The sequence below is a fragment of the Zychaea mexicana genome (genome assembly GCF_025766255.1).
Source record: "Zychaea mexicana strain RSA 1403 chromosome Unknown BDB00scaffold_175, whole genome shotgun sequence".
Taxonomy (NCBI): Eukaryota; Fungi; Mucoromycota; class Mucoromycetes; order Mucorales; family Lichtheimiaceae; genus Zychaea; species Zychaea mexicana.
In genome coordinates, this window is record NW_026516838.1 from 1 (window position 1) to 20963 (window position 20963).

The 20963-nt window shown below is 41.5% G+C and overlaps 9 protein-coding genes across 9 annotated transcripts; 4 read left to right on the plus strand and 5 right to left on the minus strand.

Moving 5' to 3' along the window:
* Positions 1-182: 182 nt before the first annotated feature.
* BDB00DRAFT_859314 (40S ribosomal protein S22-A) lies at positions 183-969 on the plus strand (the record flags this gene model as incomplete). Its single annotated transcript, XM_053125913.1, has 2 exons — positions 183-317; positions 640-969. Coding segments are annotated over 2 exons (395 nt in total), but the record flags the coding sequence as incomplete, so codon positions are not given.
* Positions 970-2591, minus strand: BDB00DRAFT_859317 (uncharacterized protein). Its single transcript, XM_053125914.1, has 2 exons — positions 2328-2591; positions 970-2016 (listed from the first exon to the last, which is right to left on the minus strand). The coding sequence occupies exons 1-2, from the start codon at positions 2525-2527 to the stop codon at positions 1041-1043; spliced, it is 1176 nt and encodes a 391-aa protein (XP_052972892.1). The 5' UTR covers positions 2528-2591; the 3' UTR covers positions 970-1040.
* A 23-nt stretch (positions 2592-2614) lies between these two features.
* On the plus strand, positions 2615-4715 carry BDB00DRAFT_188990 (alternative splicing regulator-domain-containing protein). Its single transcript, XM_053116403.1, has 10 exons — positions 2615-2793; positions 2892-2957; positions 3064-3161; positions 3262-3300; positions 3397-3533; positions 3614-3953; positions 4039-4148; positions 4238-4444; positions 4500-4642; positions 4714-4715. Exons 1-9 carry the CDS (start codon positions 2761-2763, stop codon positions 4589-4591), a joined length of 1122 nt encoding a protein of 373 aa, XP_052972893.1. The 5' UTR covers positions 2615-2760; the 3' UTR covers positions 4592-4642; positions 4714-4715.
* Positions 4351-5300, plus strand: BDB00DRAFT_188938 (uncharacterized protein). The gene is made up of 3 exons (XM_053116402.1): positions 4351-4444; positions 4497-4642; positions 4714-5300. The coding sequence occupies exons 2-3, from the start codon at positions 4597-4599 to the stop codon at positions 5250-5252; spliced, it is 585 nt and encodes a 194-aa protein (XP_052972894.1). The 5' UTR covers positions 4351-4444; positions 4497-4596; the 3' UTR covers positions 5253-5300.
* BDB00DRAFT_859323 (Yippee/Mis18) lies at positions 5294-6237 on the minus strand. The gene is made up of 5 exons (XM_053125915.1): positions 6044-6237; positions 5923-5966; positions 5813-5848; positions 5658-5733; positions 5294-5584 (listed from the first exon to the last, which is right to left on the minus strand). The coding sequence occupies exons 1-5, from the start codon at positions 6140-6142 to the stop codon at positions 5504-5506; spliced, it is 336 nt and encodes a 111-aa protein (XP_052972895.1). The 5' UTR covers positions 6143-6237; the 3' UTR covers positions 5294-5503.
* BDB00DRAFT_859326 (Alpha/Beta hydrolase protein) lies at positions 6238-7674 on the minus strand. Its single transcript, XM_053125916.1, has one exon. It carries the CDS (start codon positions 7293-7295, stop codon positions 6267-6269), a length of 1029 nt encoding a protein of 342 aa, XP_052972896.1. The 5' UTR covers positions 7296-7674; the 3' UTR covers positions 6238-6266.
* A 1852-nt stretch (positions 7675-9526) lies between these two features.
* On the minus strand, positions 9527-11565 carry BDB00DRAFT_879446 (major facilitator superfamily domain-containing protein; the record flags this gene model as incomplete). The annotated part of the gene is made up of 6 exons (XM_053127868.1): positions 9527-10153; positions 10229-10529; positions 10623-10663; positions 10798-11046; positions 11161-11283; positions 11425-11565. 6 exons carry the CDS (start codon positions 11563-11565, stop codon positions 9527-9529), a joined length of 1482 nt encoding a protein of 493 aa, XP_052972897.1.
* Positions 11566-13879: 2314 nt separating this feature from the next.
* Positions 13880-16649, plus strand: BDB00DRAFT_775971 (uncharacterized protein; the record flags this gene model as incomplete). The annotated part of the gene is made up of 9 exons (XM_053120248.1): positions 13880-14224; positions 14302-14379; positions 14499-15178; positions 15277-15324; positions 15406-15453; positions 15533-15652; positions 15769-15987; positions 16079-16171; positions 16253-16649. The coding sequence occupies 9 exons, from the start codon at positions 13880-13882 to the stop codon at positions 16647-16649; spliced, it is 2028 nt and encodes a 675-aa protein (XP_052972898.1).
* Positions 16650-18253: 1604 nt separating this feature from the next.
* On the minus strand, positions 18254-20896 carry BDB00DRAFT_966029 (cytochrome P450). The gene is made up of 10 exons (XM_053129794.1): positions 20664-20896; positions 20516-20587; positions 20269-20419; positions 20126-20178; positions 19555-20031; positions 19230-19478; positions 19086-19133; positions 18822-18969; positions 18703-18727; positions 18254-18618 (listed from the first exon to the last, which is right to left on the minus strand). The coding sequence occupies exons 1-10, from the start codon at positions 20848-20850 to the stop codon at positions 18418-18420; spliced, it is 1611 nt and encodes a 536-aa protein (XP_052972899.1). The 5' UTR covers positions 20851-20896; the 3' UTR covers positions 18254-18417.
* Between the last annotated feature and the right edge of the window lie 67 nt (positions 20897-20963).

Consider the following 20963-nt stretch of genomic DNA (forward strand, 5'->3'; position numbering starts at 1 on the left):
CAAATACATTAGTCACTTGCAACGCTTTCTCTACATGCTCGTCATACTGTAGATGGAAGCCACTTGCTTGAGACGCATACAAGGCGATGCTTTTATGAATCGTCCTTTCCAAAATCCATGGATCGGGGACGACACTCATTCGAGCGTACGTCGATAATAACTAAACTGTCCTTGTCACTATTAGATGGTCCGCGCCTCTGTTTTGAACGACTGCTTGAACAGCATCAACAACGCTGAACGCCGTGGCAAGCGCCAGGTCTTGATCCGTCCTTCCTCCAAAGTCATTGTCAAGTTCTTGTCTGTCATGCAGAAGCATGGTAAGTAGAATGATTTCATACTGCCCTGAACCGGGACGCAATCTCTCTATCTACCTTATACCCCCATACCCTAAGAATCACCATATAATACACACATACATACACACCCGTATATAACTGGTTGAAAGTGGCTTTTTTCACCTTTTTGACCTTTAATGATGCGGAAGAATAACACCTCTCGTCTAATGCCGCGTGCGCGACACTTAATATGTTGTGGATGTGATAATAGATGTGATACATGTTTTATCCACCCCTCTCAATATTTATTCATATTTTATTTGGGAGTATGGTTATACTAATGATGTATTTCGTTAATCATTAGGCTACATTGGCGAATTCGAGGAAATCGATGACCATCGCTCTGGCAAGATCGTCATCCAGCTTAACGGTCGTTTGAACAAGTGTGGTGTCATCTCGCCCCGCTTCAACATCAAGATCGCCGAGCTCGAGAAGTGGACCTCCAACCTTTTGCCCTCGCGTCAGTTCGGTTATGTTATCTTGACCACCTCTGCCGGTATCATGGACCACGAAGAGGCCCGTCGCAAGCACGTTGGTGGCAAGATCCTTGGTTTCTTCTACTAAGTTTCTTGACATTTTGCCGCAAAAAGAATTAAAAAAGTTCGTTTTACTTGAACTGTTTTAAAAAAAACAACCTTTATTACTGTGCTGTTTATATATATGTGTATGATTGTGAGGATATAGTTAGACGGGAATGATAGAAGCTTATTGGGTGGCTTTTACTTGACGGTTGAGGATATAGAAGCCAATGAGGATGAATATGCTTCCAACGATGGTGGACAGTGGGGTCATGACGCCTGTCACAAGGACATCCGTGATGGCTACAGCGGGTACAGTAAGCATTACGCCGACGGCTGCAAAGACGGGGTTTACAAGTGCAATGACGCACATAAACGTGGCGTTGTAGACGACGCTCATGGATGCGATGCCCAAGATATACATGAACGTTCGTAGATCAGGCACTTGGAACGTTTCGTGGCCCATCCAGTGGAAGATTGGTATCGGAATCCATAGCAATAAAATTGTCGTTATGCCAATACCTGTTGTAACCGCATTGGCAAACAGGACTGACGGCCGTGGTGGTGAGGCATACTTTTTATAGTAGACTTCATAAAATCCGTACGATGCTGCTGCCAATGCTGCTACAGCAATGCCCAATACTGAGACGGCATAGCTCCGGTTACTATCATCGTCGTCGACGGATCCGTCACTAGCCTTGTCTTGGCCATCGCTAACGTCAGAAGGCCAGAAGGCCATAGTGAAGACGCCGGTCACGCATAGGAATACGGCAATCACCTTGGTTAGAACAAGCTTGTCGCCCAGCATTAGAATGGAAAACAGATAGGCAAATAGACAGCCGGTGTTGTATATGGCTGTCAGGTTGGCCATGCTGGTGAGGTTGACACTGACGTACCAACTATAGGATGGAATCGTCAAGAGAACGGCAAGCAGAATGACCGTGCGTACAGAAAACCGAAGGCGAGATAGTTTGCTGTTATCGTTGCTACCGACCACTTGGTGCTGTAAATCTTCCAATGATTGTTCAAGCTCGAGTTTACATTCCCGTGCAGTATCTTTGGCTAGCTCTACCAAGCCTTTGCTCGGGCTCTTGTAACGTGCAATCATTTCGCCTATAAACTGCACTGGGGCCATAAATACATAGCAGCAATGGCTAATATATCTATATCGAATGTACATTGATGATGTTTTGATTTTCAAACAAATATTAGTAAGTAATACTTGGACAGAATCACTCTTACGCCTCTTGACTTTTCTAACTTGTTTTGTCTCTCTTTGCACACACCCCTCAACCCCTGACATCACATGAGAATGAGAGAAAGAGAGCAAGCAGCCTTCTTGAAATACACAGAAAATATTCTGTTTCCTTCTCTTTTTCTTTGTCCCAAATACGAGCTTGTATTTGCGCATTATAATATACATGATCTCTAATATACACTATCCTTTACTGAAAATAAAAGTAAAAATACGTACAGAATAAAATAAGGTTTTGAGAAATTGGTAGTACGTTGGACGTATTGTGCAAGCTCTGTTTGCAGAACAAACGAAACCACACAGATAGCAAGCATAAGTGCTGCTAGCATAGACCGACCCCTTTTGATAGGTGCTATTGTTGTTGCTGAAGAAGGAATGTCACTGACAGGGACGGCATGGTATGTCGGAGAGGACGACATTTCGTAAAGGAACAAAATGGAGTAAAGGGTGGGGGAGGGAAACGACGTAAAAAAAGTGCGGGGGGGGGGGGGGGGGAGGGAGAAGAACAAGAACAAGAAGTTGACTTTTTTTTAACAAGTTGACTCTATTTAAAGAACCGCACCGTATGTGTGGGCATTTTTTTTCCTATTTGCTTATTAGAGATTTACGTTGGCGTTTCAGTTCAACACTCTTTCTTTTTTGAAACTACAAAATGTGGCACGAAGCTCGAGCCAATGAGAAAAAGGTTTACTCGAAGATCTTTGTCTTTCAACTCCTTTATACGATTGAATGTACGCGTACATTTTGAGCTAATGGAAGGTACTGGACGGTTTGCGTGTCTAGATCAAGGAGATTATGGTCGATCACAAGAAGCGTGCCGAACGCAGGCGCGCATTCTATGAATCGCGGGTATTGTAGTTTGTGCTTTTTTTAAACACTTCTGCTACATCTAAGAAAGATTGGAGAGGACGTATGTGTTTACAAATGCGTTGGTTGTTTGTTATGTTATGTATAGCTTGGTGATCCAAAGCAGCTGTTACGAGTGATCGGCTCATCGACAAAGCTGTATCCTGATGCTGAACAATACTACTACCATGAAAATCAAGACAATCTGTGAGTCCCCGTTTTGTCAGCGACTCTCACACATAGTGAAGAAGGGCGCTGGAGAAGAAGGCATGTACCGGAGGAACTCACAGAATATGAATGATATTAGTATGCCATGGCAAGGCAATACCGATATCCGAATTGACAGGTACGGAATACCGCAGAACCTTTGAATCAGAAACTTTTTGCATGTGCGTGTGCATGTGATCTTTTCTCATCATAAGAGACTGTTGTTACTATTTAGATTCGATGGCCGGTCATTGCTAGATTTTGTGCCTGAGAAACAGACAAAGCAAAGATTTCCCAATAAAGAACAGCACATGATGGACGAGTTGAATTTTGAACGGTATCATGACCTGGTAGAAGCCGAACGCTTAGGAGGTAGAATAACACTCAAAGGACAGTGGATGAGCAATAGATAATGAACGAGTTTAAACCAAACTATTTATTTTTATATGTAGTTTCTGAACAAGAACGACTCACTGAAGTGGAAGAAGAATGGACAAAGCTGCTGGAGCGACACAAGGCACTTTTGGCAATGTTGAACAATAATAGGAAGCCAGAAAAAGGATATGCATTTGATTATGGCACGCCGGCTGCAACCAATGATGAAATGGACAACGAGGAAGAATCACAATTACTGAAGGAGGCGGATATTCTCCAATATGTTGACGAGCTGACTGACAAAGACAAAATGATCTTGAATGATATGGCGGGCAAGTTTGGTATCCGCAATTATACCCGCCTTTTACGCATGACTAAAAGGGACCGTGACGAACAGCTTCGAGAATTGAAAGCAAAGCAGGTGAGAGACAAAGGGATTTCTTATTCAACGCATGTTGCATGATTATCTGCTTACTAAACTGGCTATATGTGATTAATAAAGGGTAGAGATGGAGGGAAATCAAAGGATAAAGGTGGCAGTAGTCGACGTTCACGAGATGATCGCAGTAGGAGACGGAGACGTTCGCGCTATGGCCGAGGGAGCCCTTCCAGGTATCAAAAATGCCTGCATGATTTGTTTAGTATATGCTGCAAGTTCCCAATATGTATCTAAACTACCTATCGATCTATAAAAATTATAGAAATGGTCGATCAAGCCCTACTTATGAACCTTATAATGGCAGCTCCGATAGCGAATCTTCAGCTGAAGAGGATGCAAATACTACTCAATCCGATGTCGTTATTGAATTTGGCACATCATCCTCATCCAATATTCCAGAGCAAGAAGAAACAGCAAACAAAGAGGTGCGATCGTCCAAGCCATCACGCGATAGTCGTGCTCGAGAAAGGTATTAGGAAATCCTCATATGCAAATGAACGTATCTTTCTAAAACGGCAAAGTAGAAGAAAGATACCATCATCATCGTCATCATCCACCAGAGATCTTCAACAAACAGCACCAGCACCAGCTGCAAAAGACACCACAAAGAAGTTGACGCCCATGGAAAAGCTTAAATTGAAAATGCGTGCAGGATTAGAAAATCAAAGTAAGCAGAATAGCATCGGATAATTTCGACCTCCAATTTCTCTTATTGACCTCTCAATTTGAATAAAATAGTCGATGCGGATGATCGTGAAAAGCGACGTCAAGAGCGCGAAAGGGAATTAACCATCATTCAAAGCTCTTACAAAGGCGAACGCGAGGAGTCACAGAAGAATGATGATCCAGCATCATCACGAACGCATCAACACGAAGAAGAAAGTTCAAGACGGAAACTTTCGCCAGAAAAACGTCCGCGTCGATATTATTCGCCGAGCAGTTCATCAACATCTGACCGATCGCCTAGCCATTCTCGTCGGGATCGACAGAAACGACGCTATCGGTCACCGAGCAGCGACAGTCCATCAGATGCTGGCAGTGGCGGGGATGATGACAAACATCCACAGCGAAGAAGACAGAGAAGTCCATTTGTAAAGCGATCGAGACGAAGATCCCGTTCCACAAGTCCTAGCAGTAAAAGACGGCGACAATCTTCCTCATCCTCTCGTCATCATCGTCATGGATCTAGTCGTCATCACCGTCGTCATAATCGATCACGGTCTCCGAGAAGACGTTCTCGCTCTCGTTCAAGATCAAGTAGAAGCAAACGAAATTGACGGCAGAAAAGTGTTTTTCCAACAGCAAAATAAAATATACATATTTATGCAAAATAGAGTAAACGAGAGAGAATGATATGTACAGTTTGGTCTGGATTAAATGGTTAGACTGGATTGGGTTTGGTAGGGTGACTTTCCAGAGAGTGTGTTGAAAGATTTGGTAGATGTTGTAGTGTGTATTGTCCGATTTAGACTGACTGGATTATGGATTTCAGCGTTTGGTTGATGGGATGTGGGGACGGTGAAGAAAGCTAATCGACGAGCCGGAGTAAGTTCTTTTCTAGTACATATTTTCCTTCCTTGTACTTTTGCTGCGAATCGTACGCCTTGATCTATCATGTGTTAATTGTATTGTACCTTGAGTAATCGACTTCATGATGTTTTGCAAAAGTAACACTAGCTCACATATTTCCATCCAAGCATCGTTTCACAGCGGACACAGCTTATGGATGCAATACGATGCCTTCCTGTTGTCATGGTTCTACAAATTATACAAGTCAAGTCAGCTATTGCTTGAATATACATAATGGGCACTCTATCCTGCTATATGCTTATCATACCTTTCCTGTTGCTCTTCGCCCTCCTCAATGTTGACGCTATATACAATCATTTCCTTCCTTTTGTGAGTTAAACGGCGACCTCTCAAAGTACCTCCAACAATACACCTTACACTCCACAGAAAAGATACGCCTGGCCATACTGGCCTTGGAATTCCTAAGTTATTTGGCGGCAACAAAAAAAAGATGAGCTAACTATTACGTTAGGAATTGTAGAAAGGCAGGTATCTGTACCTTTGACATGACTTTGTCACTGGTGGACAAGTGAGAGCGGCATTTAGAGCATCCGTACACTTTTTTGCCTTCCAAGTAAACCCGGTATTTCAAACCCATTTACGATAGTTGTAGTCAACGGTCCAATGCAGAAAACAAACTTTATAAAAAAAGAAAGTGTTGAAGAAAAGAAAAGAGAGAGAGGGAGAGGGACGGAATAAGGTTCCAAATATGGCATTATCTGCTACGGTTTCATTTTGTGGAGGGTTTCCCCCTTTGCAACCATGCCGATCGCCCGTTTTCCTATCCGCTGCAAGTCATGTGGCCTCGATAGTCGATGATCTCCATCTTCTATTATATCCAGCACCACCTCGTTCCCGTGCAATTGTAGTTCTCGCGCCAGATCTTGTGCAAGTGATAACGGCACATCGACATCTTGACCACCATGAATCAAAGTAATGGGGCAATTTGACAGTGTCGGCAGGTTTCTTCTATCATTGTCCATAATCAACATTGGTCGAGAATCAAGCAAGCTAGCAACCGGCACTGCATAATAGCCCGATGGATCGTACTGTGAGGGCCGCTTCCATACATATGTACGGTCGCACCGGTGGTCCACAGGAACTTCATTTTGTAACCATCTCTCGGTAAAGTCGACACCGCTGCCAATGCCTAATATTCCGCGCACATTATGTGAGAATCGCCGAGCAAGTAATAAGGATAGCCAGGTACCCATGCTGGAACTGATGAGATAGACGACATTATTGTTTCGGTCTCCAGAAGCACCATCTTGTATTTCAGCTGCCAAAAGCTCGCAACTGGCCTCGTACCATTGTTGAACAGATCCATCAACTGGATGATGGTCCCATGCCATGAATCTGTATCTGAGCCGTCTGGCAATATCATACGCCAAATGGCTTTTATGCGATGCCATGAATTCGGATCGGTATCCTGGGATGAAGCATATTGTTGGTGTGTTGGAAGTAGCAGCCGACAGTGATGAGGGTGATGGGATCGTCACGTATTTGGTTCCAGAGGCGGTTTGACGAACCAATCGTGCTGGGATCATTGTGTTTGTCTCAGAAAACGAATGGGCGATGTTGTTGGTTTTTTTTAGGCGGCGAATTTTATCCGTCAAGCAGATGGCAGAGGGCGGGGAGAAAAAGAATTGAACGGACTGCGACAGCTTGTATGTATTGTCTACTTTTTTAAAATATTCGATGTGTTTGCCCCTTCGTACTATTTTAGTCAGGATCTGCTCTTTTTTTAACATATTTAAAAAAGTAAAAGTGAGGTACGAGGATTATTACTATGTACACTTTGTCGTAAAAGAAAGAACATAACTATACATACATGCACATTGCACTTCTTCAAATTGTTTGCGATACATTGTATACATATGATATCACTTGCATGTATAATTGAAACGAAAAACTATTTTTAAGTTATATAGCCCGTCCATCATATAGCTGATTGTTATATACTTTACATTTTCTGTTTGATGGATGACGGGTCCATCTTAGTAGGAGGCAGCGAATGATTCTATCGTAACAAATGATGTTCATCTGCGAAGCGTCCGTTTTACGACAGTTACCAGGGCTTCTAGGCAGCATTTATCATTCGCACTATATACAGCACCACATAAGTAATTGTGCGATAATGTAGTCCTCATTTAACAGTACTATAATGCAGATCATTGTATCATAACAAAGGAAGATACCGTATTTTTATCTTTGCTTTATCTCTTACATCTTAAAAGAGCATAAAGAAGTTTATACACGTTAATGCACGAGAGCTCCTTATGGTAGATAATAATAAAGAAATGCATCAACTCATTTATTGAAGGAAAACCGCAATTGCAGTTTACTCACAGTTGCGTAATAAGATCGATTAAATTTGCCACCTCAACAGAGCATTTTAAAGATATGTACAATGCAGCAGCTTCTTTTATAGGCTACCGATAACGACGCTTGACAAACGTATCAGTTAAAATCCGTAATAATGATGCAAGGAATTCAATATATGTAGATTTACTGTATGGAAGTATATATCAATTTTATTATCATACGCTGGGATATCAATGATGGAGCGCAGACATGGCCAAGGAATCCCTCGAACTTGATGTAATGGCTACAAACGTCTAGATTGTACTGTGATCCTCACATACCTTTCGTATATACTGCATGTTACTTTGGGGGTTTGGGAGGGTAACATCATGAATTGGAAAATCACACTGTATATGCGTAGATGAACGCGTCGGTAGCTTCATCCTTGTCTCTTTTTGTTTGCTGATTTCCGTGCAAGATCAATACAAACATAGCGTTAGATGATCCGTCAACCGAAACGCATACGTCATTCAGACAATGTAGAAAGTAACTTACCATTAATCATGTTTGTAGAAGGATTATGACCATGTGATTGATGATGTCAAAGAGAGTTCCTTGGTTAGTATCAATTTTTTCTTCTTGCTCGTTGATCCAATATTGTGTCCCTCTTGCTCCATTGATCCAAATGTTCAATCTATCCATGACTAAAATGGCTTGAACATTCTAGCCAGAAATCCCATACGTTATAACGGCCTCTTTTTCAAGCTTCCGCAAGGGAAAGAAGTTGCTACAAGGGATGCATCAAGGGCTTTTATTGTTAGCTATTTATGATGCAATACCAGTAATAGCCCATAACCGCATGTTGCCTCTCTCGTTATCAATTGAACAACCCAAAAGAATGTACATACCATCATCGTCGCCAAAGCTCTGCCTTGTTATATATTACATATATCTGCCGATGTTTTGATTCTGGACTACCTACAACAAACAGATGATGGTACATCACAAAGCTCAGATCACCACGCCCGATCGCATACCATCCCATTGCCCGTCCCGCAGATCCAAGTCGCGTCGTTCTCAAACCCTCGGCTCTCCCTATACGACACAACACAAATGACACCGCCAGTATCTCCTCTCTCATGCACTTACCGCACAGTATACGACACACGCACAGATGCATACAGCACAAGCGCCAACCGCCATTAGCCATAGGGTATGATAATACATCTCATAATATTGGACCAGTATCTCTTACAGACTGGCTATGTAGCACTGCGGATATTAGATGCTACTAAAGGCTGTAGTAGTGACCTGCACAGTTGCCGATATTGCTATGATATGCTGTAGGCGATCCTTTCCACAACCGTTTTAAATATCTGTATATGATATGATATATAGATTTTTATACTTGTGCACATGCCAGGTTGTTCTATACAGTTATCTACATTGTAGATGTACATTTTTCATTAAACCACATTACAATGCGCTCATGCTCTGAGGGGCGCTTGTCTTTCTTCTTTTTTGCTCTTGATGTTAAGGTTCTTAACTGAAATGCATTATATTGAAGCTCCTTGGAAACAGCTTTTTCGAACGTATAGTATGTATTAGGATGTGTGCTTGAATACTGTGTTTACTGTTATAAGTACAGTGTTATCATATAGATGCTTATATTAAGTTCTTATGGTCTGTATACAAAATAGGGCTGTTGAACATCCGTCAAGTCATCTTTATCACCCGTATCTTCATTGCCATGTTGAGTGTGCTGTTGTAGTTGCAGGGAACTTTCTTGATCTTGTTCACTGTGCTGATGATGGTTCTGTTGCTGCTGTAACCGTCGTTCGTTTTCTCTTGAGAGCGACCAGCCCACATGAACGAATAAGAGGATTGTAAGAACGTCAGCGACAATATATCCCGTCAAGGCGCTAGGGTAAGAAGGAGATTCTCGACCCGCCATCATCAGTGGGCCTGTAAAATGGCCCAAAGTACTGGAAAAAGTGATTGCTGTAGTGTAGAAAATCAATTTGGTTCTGCCAGCGATGTTGGTGGATATCAACACTTGTGCACCAAGCGTAGAATACGTCGTTGGAATGATTGTAAGCGCGAAAAGCCGGACAATAGGCGCCTTGCCGACAGGAATAACACGCAGTAGCATAACAGATAGTGTTGAGATTATACTAAGCAAACCACTGGTATATGCAATATGGTTCCTGCACCATCGTACTTTGGTTGTGCATATTACGAATAGAATATACGACATAACTTCGTATACGCTCCGTGGAATATTCAAAAGAATTGAGTCGAGCTCCTGTGTAGTACATAATCAATATAATACGGTGAAAAAAACCCCTCAGATTATAGAGGATATAATGAGTTTTCTTACCGAAAAACCAAGATCCCTGATAAGTTGTGAGCTAAACACATTAATGGCCCCATTTGGTAGATTGCATAGGTAACTAAGCAAGAATAAGCTGTAGAAGCAAGGATCCTTGAGAGATTCCGCGATTTGATCCCATTGGATACTGGTAGGTCGGCTGGAAAACTTGTTGTCAGCAATCCGAGCCGCAACAATTTCCTTTTCACGGGTAGTTAAATGAAAATGCTTGCTGTAAGGTGTGTTCGGTAAAAATAAAATGATTAACACGCTAAAACAAGCAGTGGCAATACCATACAGGAGCATAGACCTAGTATAATATAACATCATTTAAAAACATCAACAATATAATTTTTTTTAATTTAATCAAAGAGTATTTTATCCTAATAGCGGAACTATACACCAACCATGACCAGCTACCGCGTCCATGCATAAACTCAGTGTCTATCCGAGTTTGAGCAAATAAAGAACGTTCAGTATACAGTATATCATACAGTGTGATCTTTTTTTTACATGCCCTCTTGACATACTTCCTATATGTGCGATTCCATATGTAAATAGTGATGCGCATATAATACTTGCACAAAGTCCAGCATATACAAGCGCAAGGTAGGTGCCCTGTTCGGATCGTCGATAGTGTGTTCTGATAAAGAGAAAAAGAGCGGGGTACGTAAACGCTTCAAAAACGCCCAGCAAAACCGACATGCACCCAACTGTGCAAAGTTGGTTGCAAAGGACGATCCGATCATACTTGTGCCCCAAAACAGCATCGGTATGCCCATCACTTGAGAAAGTGAAAACCGTTGAAGGAAAAAGACTACCACAAGCTACTATCCATGGTTAGTACGTATTTAAACAATCCAGATGCACACGAGCGGCCGACGAAGAAGATCGTACTGTATACATAAGCAACAACATTATAGCAATATTAAGATACATACCTGAAATGATATTTCACCCAGGTAATATAAAGAGCCTGCTATACCAAATTCGTTGTGCGTGATATTTACATCATCGTAAATACCGAGCATAGCAGAGAGATTTAAAGTCATATGATCGAGTTTCTATTTAGTATGTATGATATATGGTATTTATTGATGAATGATCGCAAGTACGGACGATGGATGTCTGAATATAGTACTACAGCGGGTGCAGAGTACAATATGAGGAAACGTCAAATTTTATATATAATAGTTCTAATTTACCTGAAAAAACATTGCTAAAAGCATGAACGGAACGGCCACACGGTTAATTTTACATATCACTTTACGCTCTTCGATTCTGGAGGATAAGTTAATTTCTTTATCCTGAATGGCAGTGCTTTTCTCTATTGGACATTCTTCCATGATATACTAAGAGAAAGAAGATTGAAAGGAAAAAAAGGCGTACTTGCATATTGTGAATGTATAAATATGAGTGTGTATGTGTATGCATGTAGTACTGCCTCAATATGCAGGAGGGGGAATAGATGCGCGCATATTTTAGCAAACGCCTGAAACATTATTACTTTTTGCGGTATATACGTCAATCAGAATAGTACGTATGTAGAACTACATATGCGAAAGGTCAAACAAGCGCACACATTTAAATAGAACGCGAGAATTCCCTCAACTTTTCTTGCCTCATCATGATTCGTGAAGAACAGTTTGACGCACTATCATAAGTGTTTATAAACTGCTATTAAATTACTGCATATGATATCAGATATGCGGTTGTTAGATAAGAAATGAACGAGATTGTATTGCAGAAGAGTAAAAAACGACTTTTATGTTAAAAGAAATGGTGTCCATAAAATATCGCAGATAATATGTGTGAAATTGGAAGTGAGTGATGAAGTGTCGTCGTTTCGACTATTATACATTCAACGACAAGTGATGCCCAGATAAATCTACCTGCTCTTGGGATGTCAATGCTAATAGAATTCGACAGACTCACGGGGAGATTTACTTTGGCGATAGCGAGTGCTTATATAATGTTTCCTGTATAAAATAACCGAATTTATAGTACAGCAGGTCTCTTCTATCAATAATCTAAGGCAAATCTAATCTCATTGGAGTTAGGGACAGAATACCAGACAATAGACGATGTATACTACGATGCAAACGTCGCCGACGGACGATTGCACTCGTACTTTACTCCCCACCCTCCGCGGCTTGAGCTTTCATTTACATATTTAATCGTTGGATTCTTTCAACTTCGTTAGCTTTTCTCTTCCAAAAAAAGTCTCTCATCAAAAAAGCGGTATGTGGCAATCTTATGCATCAAATGCGCTGCTATTATACTACAGTGTATGTACTAGCGTAGAAAGGACGCATTTAAACAAGGTGCTACTATGGCGACTAAAACTAAGACCACTAGGTTTTTTCTCTCATTTCTTGGTTACTAACAGCTAAAGCAATGATTTGAAAACATAACACATAGCTTATTTCTTTTATAGTTCTCGGGTACAGCTAGTACCAAGACCATGCTAGGCGTATACTAAGCCGTTGTAAGTTCCTCGCAGTACTATAGCAATTGTCTGCATCCTAGCTTTCATTCAATGTTTTGTCCACACTCGTATGAACTTGTTAATTGAATTAATAAATAGCGTGGCATGTGTATAAATGGAAGAGGGGGGGTATTGAGAAAGCAGGAGAAAGTGCTCATGCAACTTTAATGGCTTCTTTTTTTTTAGAGGACCAAGGTCCGATTTTATTTAACTGCACGTCAAATACAAGAGCGGTGTTGTTAAGAAGTACTTTCAGGCAGTGCAAGCACAAATCTTTTTTAATTTCGTTCTTCTTCCTTTCTGTGTCAAACCAACGACAATGGCACCAGAAGGTGTGTACTACCCCATTTATATAAGCTTACCTATCATTATATCTTTCATTTGCTCACGTATTAAAAAACGCTCACTTGTCTCTTTTAGCCAGCATCAAGGTTTACCCATTTGCATACATTAGCGAAGAGCTATATAACAAATACAAAAAAAGAATTGGGTAACCGTCAAAAGAGAAAGACACCAGCTATCAATTGAGTACCGTTCATGTTTCACCAACTAGTTTTGAATTGCCTCGCTTCTTTTTCTTAAAACTTGTAGAGCCTTGGCCGAACAATCAAAAACGAGTATTGAGTTCGATCTCAATGCTCAGGTATGTTGTTGTTCAGTGTCGTTTAAAAGACTGAGCAGTGATAATAGCTACAAGAATGAACACGCCGGTTTGCTATCGTATTGGTTGTCGTTTTACTGACCACATGTACTTTTCGTGTTTTTCTTTATTGCAGTTTTTCGACGTCACCGGCCGGGCGTATGAGTCTTGTCAAAAAACGTGAGAAATCTTTATATGTTTGTGATGTGTGTGGTTGCTTACTTACAGACAGAATTTCGAATTTTTAGTGCCGCCATGTTGATTAGCGGTTTGCTTCCCAAGCTGGTAAATTATACATTCCACTCATTTGTATCCAAGTGATATTTGAGACAACAGGGAGGAGGGGGATGATTAAGAAATACATTAGTATTGTATGATTATTGACTGGAAAAGCCGTGTTTTTAAACAGAACGAAACCATTGATGAGACCATGACGAAGGGAACATTTGCCACTTTGGCCAGTATCGAGGAAGAAGCGGCCAGAAGGTTGATGCGTTTTGCTACGAGCGACTCAGATCTCCCAGAAGGAGCTATGTCACCTGTCAACTTCGATGCTGCTCTTAACAACGGTAGCTTACAGCAACAACAACAACAACAACAACAGCAGCAGCAGCAACAGAAAGCACTTGTGGGCAGACCATTAGATCTGGAAGCTCTCGACGAGGTCAAGACCAAGATTGGGCAAATCGATATCTACGACGCGCTATCCGAAAATGAAAGCGATGTCGAAGTTTACAAAGCCACATTCAAGTTTTCAAAGAATATCGCCAAACCGCAAGAGGTCATAACTGGTCGACCAGGTCCCAACCTGCAGGCCACTGATAATTTGAAGGAAGTCGCGAAGGCTACGGAAACCGAATGCGTTTTGAAAGGACGGGTACTTTTTGAGAAGAAGTTTAAAAAAATGGTCCAAGAAGTCCCTACTACCAGTTATTGACTTTGTTATATCATTAGGAAATTCATATCGAAGGATATGATAAGGATCAAGTTGAAGATGCTGTGCAACGCTTCCAAAATATCCAGACTCTCTACGTAAGTAGCTTTACTCTATCCTGTTGGGTATTTTTCGATATCCACGGGAGAAGGGAGGCATAGAAGAACTATAGTTGTATGAATGCATATTCTAATTGTTGTATTTTTTTTTGTTATAGAAACGTGGCCGTCGTCCAGTCGACGTTGTACCGTGCGTTCACTACCCCACCAACTCACCTTACTATGGCTTGTATTTCTGCAACTTGAACCGATACGCGCAAAAAGAATACGTCGACTTGCTTTATTCCGACTCATTGCGGCCCATGCACGTTCTCTTGCCAGTTTTTAAAAACCCGGAAACTGGCCAGTTTCAAAAACCAAAGGATTTGCTTGACGCACCGGCCCGACAAGGGCCTATGCCACCGCCCGTGCAGGCACCAACTCCTCCTCGGCCCCTTTGGGTTCAACCTCAACAACAGCCTCAGCCTCAACGTCAAACAATGTCTCACAGTCCAAATCCTGCCAATACCAGTACACCCGTAACGCCTGAAGCGCCTCTTTGGGGCGAAAACCGAGGCTTTATCAATAACTATGCTCCACCTTCATATACTCCATCATCGCCATCCTCTACCTCTCCAACTACCCCTTCTCCTTCGAATTCAATGTCGTATCAGCAACAACAAAAGCAACAACCTCGATCGCCTGAGGAAGACTTCCCAGCATTGCCAGGCGCTCCGCGTAAGGCATATGTGCCTGTCAGAGAAGCATCAGGCCAACCTCAACAACGTCGTATTCTACGGCTAACGAATCAAAAAAACACGCCTGAGCCATCGCAACCCGAACGATCACTCTTAGAAATGTAAGTTCCCTCTTTTTTTTTCACTATTCTATATGTGCTCATGAACTTGATGGATAATTAAAAATGGAGTGACGTTTTTAAATCGTGTATAAAAATAGGGCCAAGGAGTATAACCTGCATAACATCCAAACTGCTTTGACGGACGGGTAAAGTTATAATTTATATTTTCTTTTTGAGCCTCTGGTTTTTCAACAAGATCACATTCTAATATCTATGGAAATATACAGATTGGAAGGTTTACGTAGTTTCAAGGGTGAAATTCGACTAGAAGCAAAGTAGGTTTTTTTCTTATGGCTATTCGTTCATGTTATATGCGTAGATAAGCTTCTAACATGAGGACCTGATCTATAATAGGCTTGGCAAGGTGTTATGGACAAATCTTTCCAACGAAATCCAGAAGAAGATCTGGGAGTTTGGAGATATCAAAGACCTTGTTGTCAAAGAGCACGGTGTCAAGCCTGTATTCAATGACGTGTAAGCAGTCGTTGTCACTACGGGAGGGGGCTAGAGTAGGGTTTACTCTTTGGTAGATGGAATCAAGTGAGGAGGAGGCCTGATAGCTAAAAGAGATTCTAACATGTCTCCGTTAGTACAACCGCCTCTGAGGATATCATTGCAACCATTTCCGATATTTTACCCCGACCATTCAGGCATACTGGATTCTTTGAAATTCATTGTCAAGCACGTAACCAGCCTGCCCTTGAGTACAAGCCTGTAGTGATGATCATGAACCAAGGCATTGTTGAACTAAAGAAAGTGATCACTCGTCAACAAAAGGTCACTGAGATTGACTGGGTGTCTTTGGATCGGTAAAACGTTTTTCTTTCTTTTGGTGTTGAAAAGGGGAAGGGGGCGTGTATCAACTCAACCGCTAACTATAATATTTATGGATATATACAGAAAGTTCGACTTTCAGATGTCGCTATCTACGCAAGAGCTATGTCGGGTAGACGTGAAGCCGTACAACACCTTTATTAAGAAAGTTGCAGTATGGTACGTTTTCTTATATGTTGTACTAAATCCATGAAAGGAAAAGAAGCCGGCTTTAACAGAATATCTCTGGAAAACCAATAGCCCCATCACGAACCAAATGACCTTTGAAAACGTTCGCGATTTTCTGAAGGTCGACCATATCCTGCACAAACAGAAGACTGTATACCGGATCCACTTCCCGTTTGTCATTGAAATTACTCGCGTTGAGCGTGTGCCGCTACGACCTCAGCCCAATGCTGGCTATGGCGTTGAAAAGATTGCAGGGTTGACCGGCAAGGGCCAGGTCTGGTATGATCTTCAGGTGTTTTACACAAACCACGATGAGCCTTTCCGAACCAACTTGAATATCACGGCCGGTCAACTGGCGTCATGGACCGTTGCTGACATTCTCGGACCAGAAGAGCAACCCCAGGCCTTGATTGAATATATCAAATGTCTCTTGGTTCTTACCGAAAAATGTGAACCCTTGTTCTCATAAAGTAGTGGATGGACACGAGCACTTTGTCATCGATGGTCCCTCGGCTGCTCTAACTCTTTCTTTTTTTTTCTTTGCTTGCATGTAAAACAAATCATTACCCCTCATCCCTCAATTCCACACCAAGAGTAAAAGAAATGTGTATATGCCCCCTTCCTATTGAACTCTTTCATTAGCAGAAGAAAGAAAGGGTTTATTTGCTGCTTTTGCGCATCTTGTAGTGCTTGGGTTGGGATGGAATATCGGTCAATATGCTTTAAAAATGGTAAAAAATTCGATGCGTGTGAGTGGGCCTATTCAACCTTCTGAGATGTACAATCAAGTACGGAATCAAAACTTTACCACATCATTTTTAATCGTGTCCGTGCGGGTGTCTGTAAGTATGCACGCATATGTTAGTTAGCTTTCTTCTCTCTGGTTTGCTTGCCCCCTCTGTCTCTCTCTTGTCTACATATTTCTCAGTTGTGATTCCGCAATGCTCTTAATATGATATTAACCTCGACATCGCGGACGGAATGGAGTGCAAGCACTGAATATTGTTGTAATGCTGTTGCTGCTCCTTGGCGACGTAATTGGACCCCATGATCGTCCCTTCGCTTCTGAGTGATTTCGGGTGTAGTAGACATGTTTTTTGCTTCAGGTTTATAGCAGTTCTTAAGTGTATGTGTTTTCAACCCTAACAGCAGGAATGTAGAATGGGTTAAAAAGAAGACGAGAGCTGAGTAGCTCTTTACCCAGATTTACTTAATACGTGCCGCAGCCCCTCCTTAATCCCTCCAATAGCGCATGAAAATGCAAACGTCAATAATCGGCTTAAATCTCCAGCTGCTTATCACGATAACCGTTATTTTCTATCACAGAACTCGAGCTGTATGATTTGACGGGTAGCGTATCATATTACGGTTAAAAGTTATATAGATAATGTGTTGTGCACGGCTCCAACTATGTTGTCCAAACAGCGTTAGGTACAATCCTTATGGTGCGATAGTTTAATAATGGCATTAACGTGTCCGCTTTATAAGTGATAACAAAGCTTAAACAACAAAATATGTTCTTGTAAAATGATCTGCAGTAGTGGAAACTGTTTTGGCAGAAAGAGATTAAATGAAAACAAATGATACTTGGATATCACCGATCCCACTCTTGCTAATTGCTTCCAGAAACCTGGACGTCCTTCCGCGCCGACGGTAATTGTGTTATCAATGCTGGCAGCAAAGCTTGGTGATACTCCTTTTAGGCACGATCAAACTGATGTGAAAAGGTTGGCACCTTCTAGTGGCAATATCTAGGCTATTATTCTTATGCACTTATTTATTTAGGACAACAGGTCTGTATGATTGAGGAATGAAGATAGAGTGGTTGACTTGCATATCGATGATGGTCATGGAGGCATGTATGGTTTCAAACCTGAAGATTTTCCGTCACTATATGAATGCCTTTATTGTTTGAGTTTGTGTAATGTGATGATAAAGAGTAATATGCACCAACTGGAGGCGTTCTTTTTCAATCTGTCTGATATGGATTCATTGGGTTCATTCTCATATTTCCGTGGCACCAGAAAACTATATAGCAACATGAACTGTATAAAAGCAATTTACAGTACAGTACTGTACTGTATAACGAATTTGATTGAATATGATAAACAATGCAAATGAATACATAAAACTATTTCATGGAAGCTTTATCATAATATACAAGATATACTGTATTGGGTACATAGAGATAATAGCGTTTGATCACATTATACATTAATACACGTGGAAGCTCATTGTTAGTTTACAGGCGTAATACCACGAGGACGTTCGGAGCGCTCAACAAAGCGAACGTTGTATGGGGCAGGAGTGACTACAATACCCGCACTCACAGCTTTCGAGTCATCTTGCTTAATTGACCGACCTTGCTGATCCAGAGGTGGCTCAAGTGAGTAGCCGACAAAAACTCGGATCAGTGCAATGAACATTTCGGTCTCGGACTAGGATCCCCAAGGGGATAAAACGAATTACCAATGATGAGAAAACAGGTATGCTATGTGCATGGAATCATATTAAAGACTTACGAGATAAATGCCTGGACAAATGCGTCTAAAATTGTTGTATACATTTAGTAAAACGTTTCTTAATCTTCATTTCACTTTCAAGTTCTATCTAGTAACAGGAAAAGACCGTCGTTCAATACCTTCCCCATCCAAATTGGTAATGATCCCTGTTTTCTAATCGACCGTTAGCAGCAGCATACATAGTAGACTGAGAGTCCAGGAATCGTTCAGGAATAAATTCTTCTGGATCATGGAATACTTCGGAATTCAAGTGGACACCGTTCATATCTAAGCAAACAGCCACACCACATATTAGCATTTATCAACACCATAAACGTTTCTATGTTCATCATCGTACTGTAGTGGCTGATCGATGAATCGCTCAATGTATATGAACTACTTACTGCACATAACGATTGCACCCTTGGGAATGATATATCCTTGACATTCGACTAAGATGTGGGAAAGTAGTGTCACGTTAATATTCGAGTACACAGTCGTCCTTCAGGCAACCAATAAGAGAAACTACCCAGCCATTTGCAACTTACTATCCTCGTCAGTGACGTGCGTCATTCCAATCTCGGTAATGTTACGGAATCGCATACATTCCTTTTGCACAGCTACAAGATATGGAAGACGCGATCGATCGTCAAATGTTGGAGCCCGGTTATGCTCCGCCACAAATGCATCGAGCTCTGCATGTATTTTTTTCTGTACGTTAGGGCGGTTCATCAAAATGAGAAAAGCCCAAGATAATGAGACACTTGTCGTATCAGTTCCAGCGATGGTCAAGTCGCCTGAAGAAGAATTGTCAAATTAATATCAAGCTCATGTTTAGAAGAAACTTTACGGAAAGTACATATAATCACTTACTCATGGTGACCATGATATCATTGTCATCAAGCTCATGCTCGTCCTTAATTTCGTACAGGGTCTTGATGAATGAGTCTGTGTTTGACTCTTTGGCCTCCTTAATCATGGCTTTAAAGAGAGTATCTCTTATTCCTATCAAGCGTTCACCTTCTGCCTTTTTCTTCTTTCCTGTAAACAAATCGAGGACCTTCATGACTGGAACGTATGCTGCAAGGTCATTAGCAGGACTGCCATAGCTAACGCTATCCTCAACATATTGGACAATTTCCTTGAACAGGGGATCATCAATGCTCTTGGCACGTTTTGCAAAACACGTTGCGAGAATCAAATTGAGGGATGCAAGTTGCAAGCATTTGACAGGATTGACACCGGTGGTGGGGTCCGAATTTTTAGTCAAGTTGGCTATGAGATAGTCGACTTCTTGATCGATGGCAACACGAAATCCGTCCACCATTTTTGGCGCCAAAATGGTCAACACTGTTTACAAAAAATGTAGGTGATGATGTAATATTACCATTAGAATGTGCATGCGTGTTTAGGCGTTTCTGGTGCTGTGTGAGTAAGGACTTGCCTGCCTTTCTGGTGTTTCGCCAGCTTTTACCAGCCTTAGTAAAAACAACACCTCTATTTGGATACACTCATAAATTAGAATCGATCGTCATTTGACTCCATATCATATTTCAGAAAAATAGAAGAGGCTCGGTCTATACTAACTTTCCACCCAGTGCATAGTTTTTGTAAGTAAATGCCATAATCGGTCTGGACGACGCAATGGCACCATTCGTTACAAATATTTCATGAGCCATCTTGGGGTCGTTAAGCGAAATCCATTTCTGAATACCCATATCAAGTTGAAGGATAGGAGCTGTGGATGGTGATGGTGGTGATGGTAAGTGCGTTGGTTTGTTATTTGTTACACGAAGTTTCATTAGCAGTTGCTGTGCAGAAGCATATAACGTACTATTAAATTCATTATGCCAGCCTGTGAGCTGCTGTGACAGCGACACGTCCGGCTTTATGGAAAGAAGATGTCCTTTTTTATATTGTATATGAGTTCTTAAGGTCGTGTAAATTTACTGCTTTTTTCTTAAAAAGTGCAAAGAAGTTACCAAAAAGAGGGTATCTTCCTTTAGGTGAAGAAATCTCTTTATATTCCGGATGGTGTTTGGAAGCTGCTATGCGCTTTTGCTGTTTGTAGGCAATGATCAACGCCAATGCTACGGCTGCTGCCGCGCTTGCTGCAGAAACAAACGCAGGATCCCGGTTATTCCACCAAGGGCTACGGAACAGAGGCATGTTTATATGGAATTGACAAGGGGAAAAAAAGGAGGGTGAAGGAAGGGAAAGCTAAAGAGAAAGAAAAAGCCTGCCCGTGCTTCAAACCCTGATTTCACTGAATCACACGGTAG

Bases quoted from the DNA above. Each gene is read 5' to 3' on its own strand.
- BDB00DRAFT_188938 (XM_053116402.1), top strand. From the start codon at position 4,597: ATGGAAAAGCTTAAATTGAAAATGCGTGCAGGATTAGAAAATCAAA. The intron at 4,643-4,713 runs GTAAGCAGAATA...TGAATAAAATAG, and splicing joins TGCAGGATTAGAAAATCAAA to TCGATGCGGATGATCGTGAA.
- BDB00DRAFT_859317 (XM_053125914.1), bottom strand. From the start codon at position 2,527: ATGTCGTCCTCTCCGACATACCATGCCGTCCCTGTCAGTGACATTCCT. The intron at 2,017-2,327 runs GTACGTATTTTT...CATTCGATATAG, and splicing joins TCAAAACCTTATTTTATTCT to ATATATTAGCCATTGCTGCT.
- BDB00DRAFT_859326 (XM_053125916.1), bottom strand. From the start codon at position 7,295: ATGTTAAAAAAAGAGCAGATCCTGACTAAAATAGTACGAAGGGGCAAA.
- BDB00DRAFT_859323 (XM_053125915.1), bottom strand. From the start codon at position 6,142: ATGGGTTTGAAATACCGGGTTTACTTGGAAGGCAAAAAAGTGTACGGA. The intron at 5,734-5,812 runs GTATGATAAGCA...TATAATTTGTAG, and splicing joins GGCGAAGAGCAACAGGAAAG to AACCATGACAACAGGAAGGC. The intron at 5,585-5,657 runs GTGAGCTAGTGT...AACACATGATAG, and splicing joins CGATGCTTGGATGGAAATAT to ATCAAGGCGTACGATTCGCA.
- BDB00DRAFT_188990 (XM_053116403.1), top strand. From the start codon at position 2,761: ATGTGGCACGAAGCTCGAGCCAATGAGAAAAAG. The intron at 3,301-3,396 runs GTACGGAATACC...GTTACTATTTAG, and splicing joins ACCGATATCCGAATTGACAG to ATTCGATGGCCGGTCATTGC. The intron at 4,149-4,237 runs GTATCAAAAATG...TAAAAATTATAG, and splicing joins GGCCGAGGGAGCCCTTCCAG to AAATGGTCGATCAAGCCCTA.
- BDB00DRAFT_966029 (XM_053129794.1), bottom strand. From the start codon at position 20,850: ATGCCTCTGTTCCGTAGCCCTTGGTGGAATAACCGGGATCCTGCGTTT. The intron at 20,588-20,663 runs GTAACTTCTTTG...AATATAAAAAAG, and splicing joins AGGAAGATACCCTCTTTTTG to GACATCTTCTTTCCATAAAG. The intron at 18,728-18,821 runs GTATTGAACGAC...CAACAATTTTAG, and splicing joins TACCAATTTGGATGGGGAAG to ACGCATTTGTCCAGGCATTT.